We start from the raw sequence: 2,757 nt of genomic DNA on the forward strand, positions 1-2,757 counted from the left end.
AAATTGTGGTCAATGTCATGAGACAAAGTGTATGTGAACTGTTATATGGAAAGTGAATTTGCTCTGTAAATTTTCACCCAAATCATAATTTAAAAAAATAAATAAAAATAAAAATGAGTCCCTGTGTGGTACAAACAATTAATGTACTTAGTTGCTAATTGCAAGGTTGGAGGTTTGAGTCTACACAGAGGTACCTAGGAAGAAAGGCCTGGAAATCTGTTTCTGGAAAATCATCCATTGGAAACCCTCTGGAGCATAATTCTACTCTTGACTCACGTGGGGTCACCATGAGTCAAGGATAACTGTTTTGTTGTTGTTGTTTCCTTCTGAAAACAGTATAGTATACACTTTGGCCTCAACAATATAAACAATATATTGCTTCTTTTTGAGCTTTATTAAAAATAGTATCATACCATTTAAAAAAAAAAAAAACTGTTCAATAGCAAAGATGTCACCTTGAGGACTAAGGTGCACCTGACCCAAGTTAGGGTGTTTTAGTCTCCTCATGCAGACAAAAGCTGACAGTGAATAAGGAAGACCGAAGAAGAATTGATGCCTCTGAATTACGGTTTTGGCAGAGAATATTGAACCTGCCATAGACTGCCAGAAGAACAGTCTGTCTTGGAGGAAGCCCAGCCAGAGTGAAGATGGCTCCTTAGAAGTAAAGATGGTGAGACTTCCATCTCATGGACTTTGGACACGTTATCTGGAAGGACTGGTCCCCGGAAAAGGACACCATGCCTGGAAAAGTAGAGGTTCGGTGAAAAAGAAGCCGATCCTCAACCAGACGGACTGACGTCATGGCTGCGGCACTGGGCTCGAGCCTGGCGGCGACTGGCGACGGCTCCGGGGCCAGCAGTGCTTCGCTTGGCTGTGCATAGGGTTGCCGTGGCTCAGAACTGACTCAGGGGCGCCCAGCAATAATAAATTGTCGATTAAAAAGGATAACCTACATAGTCTGTTTTAATACAAAGGTAGCATTATGTTTAAACTTTTGCAGTTATCATCATTATATTTCAGAGATTATTTGATGAATTCTGGTGGCGTAGACATGAATCTAAAACTCAGACAGCTCTAGGACACCCAGTAGGAAGCTCCTTTTTGTTAAAGAGAGTCTACCATCAAAGACACATGACACACGTTAGCTTGACACAGCAACAGTGTGCCTCAAGAGGGAAGGACAGTACTTTAGAAAAAGGGGCATTTCTATTCCTCCTATGAGGCCCACCATTGCAGAGCCACTAAATCTTGGTTAAATAAACATGTTAAATCTTTGCACATCAAGAACACTGGCTTTAAAATCAGACTGATCTAGGTTTGCATTTCAGGTCTGCTACTTTACCAGCTCAGTGGCCTCAAACACATTATTGAACTTGTATATATACATGTGTCTTTTTTTTCTCCTCTGTAAAATGAAAATTAGCATAAGTACTTTTAGGTTGTTTTGAGGCTTAAGTCAAGTGAAACGATGCATATGAAAGCACAGTGCTTGTCATAGACCAAGCAAGCACTCAATAATAAATGCTGACTCTAATAACTTTAAGAAGTCTTAATACAGTGGAACTCAAAGTTTAATTTCTAATCATACAGGCTTACTTGTTCTTAAACGTTCTCCTTTTCTCTGTTTTATTCCTCATTTTTATTCATTGACTTCTTTGACAGCTATTCTGAGGCTGTGGAGTTCGTAAAGACTGAAGGAAAGAGTCTAAGGGAGAAAATCCTGAATGAAAATAACAATAGCATCAGGAAGAGGAGTAGGGAACAGGCTGAAAGGATTAAAAGGTTGAATGGTGCATGTTCATTGAGAGCAGCAATATTAAAAGTGTGGGCATCAAGTGTCCCAGAAATGCTCCTTTTATTGTTTTTTGACAGTCAAGATGGAAATAATAGTAACAGTTATATTGTCTACTACTCTGCTAAGTATTTTATGAAGTAGTTCATTTAACCTTTTGAACAATCCAGTTGGATAGTTTACCCAATCATACTGCTGAGGAAACTGAGATTTGGAGACCATAAGCACCTTGAACAAGGTCCCACAGCTAGTAAGTAAGGAAGACAGTATTCAAACCCAGATCTGTCTCACTCCAAAAAAAAAAAAAAATGCCATTAAAATGAAAGTTTCGTGAGAGCACGGATGCTGATTGTCTTGTTTTCAAACATGGCCCAAGTGTCCGGAATGGTGCATGATATAGGGTGGGTTCTCAGTAAATATTTGCTCGGTGAAGGAATGGATCACAGATATCAGCGTAGTAAAGTCGGTTTGTATGTGTGTATCCTGGTATTTTACAGAGTTTTTTAGGACTCGTTTTATGTGTACACTAAAAAAAAAAATTATTTTTTCCTAGGTTACCTGTGGCCCACACCTGCTTCAATCAACTTTGCCTGCCCCCCTACAAGAGCAAAAAAGACCTGAAACAGAAATTGATTATTGGAATTTCAAATGCAGAAGGTTTTGGACTTGAGTAAACTAGAAGACTTGAAATACAATACTTTTTATATGTAGCATTCACTTCCCTCTTATTGTGCCTTTAACCTTTTCATGTTTCTGTCTCAGACACCTTGACAAAGCTCACCAACTTTAAAATACTGATTTTCTAAAATCAAATATGAAGTATTTCCATGAAAGCATGATTTTCTAAAAACACAGAAATTGCTTGACTGAGGAAAAGACCAGATGGCAAAGATACACGTGGGTCAGGCCCTCTTTTTACAGCACTTTCCCATTCCCCGGCAGCAGCTTGTCACAGGTGTTCCACT

General features: G+C 39.1%; 1 protein-coding gene across 1 annotated transcript in view; it reads left to right on the plus strand.

Moving 5' to 3' along the window:
- Nucleotides 1-2,466, plus strand: part of HECTD2 (HECT domain E3 ubiquitin protein ligase 2) — an 85,352-nt gene extending 82,886 nt beyond the window's left edge. Inside the window, exon 21 of the mRNA XM_007951253.2 lies at nucleotides 2,346-2,466. Within this exon, the coding sequence (XP_007949444.2) occupies nucleotides 2,346-2,466 (121 nt within the window). The remainder of the gene's footprint in view (nucleotides 1-2,345) is intronic.
- The last annotated feature ends 291 nt before the right edge of the window (nucleotides 2,467-2,757 follow it).

Source organism: Orycteropus afer, unplaced genomic scaffold (genome assembly GCF_000298275.1).
Source record: "Orycteropus afer afer isolate SDZICR_OR568_19922 unplaced genomic scaffold, OryAfe1.0 scaffold00293, whole genome shotgun sequence".
In the NCBI taxonomy this organism is placed as follows: domain Eukaryota; kingdom Metazoa; phylum Chordata; class Mammalia; order Tubulidentata; family Orycteropodidae; genus Orycteropus; species Orycteropus afer.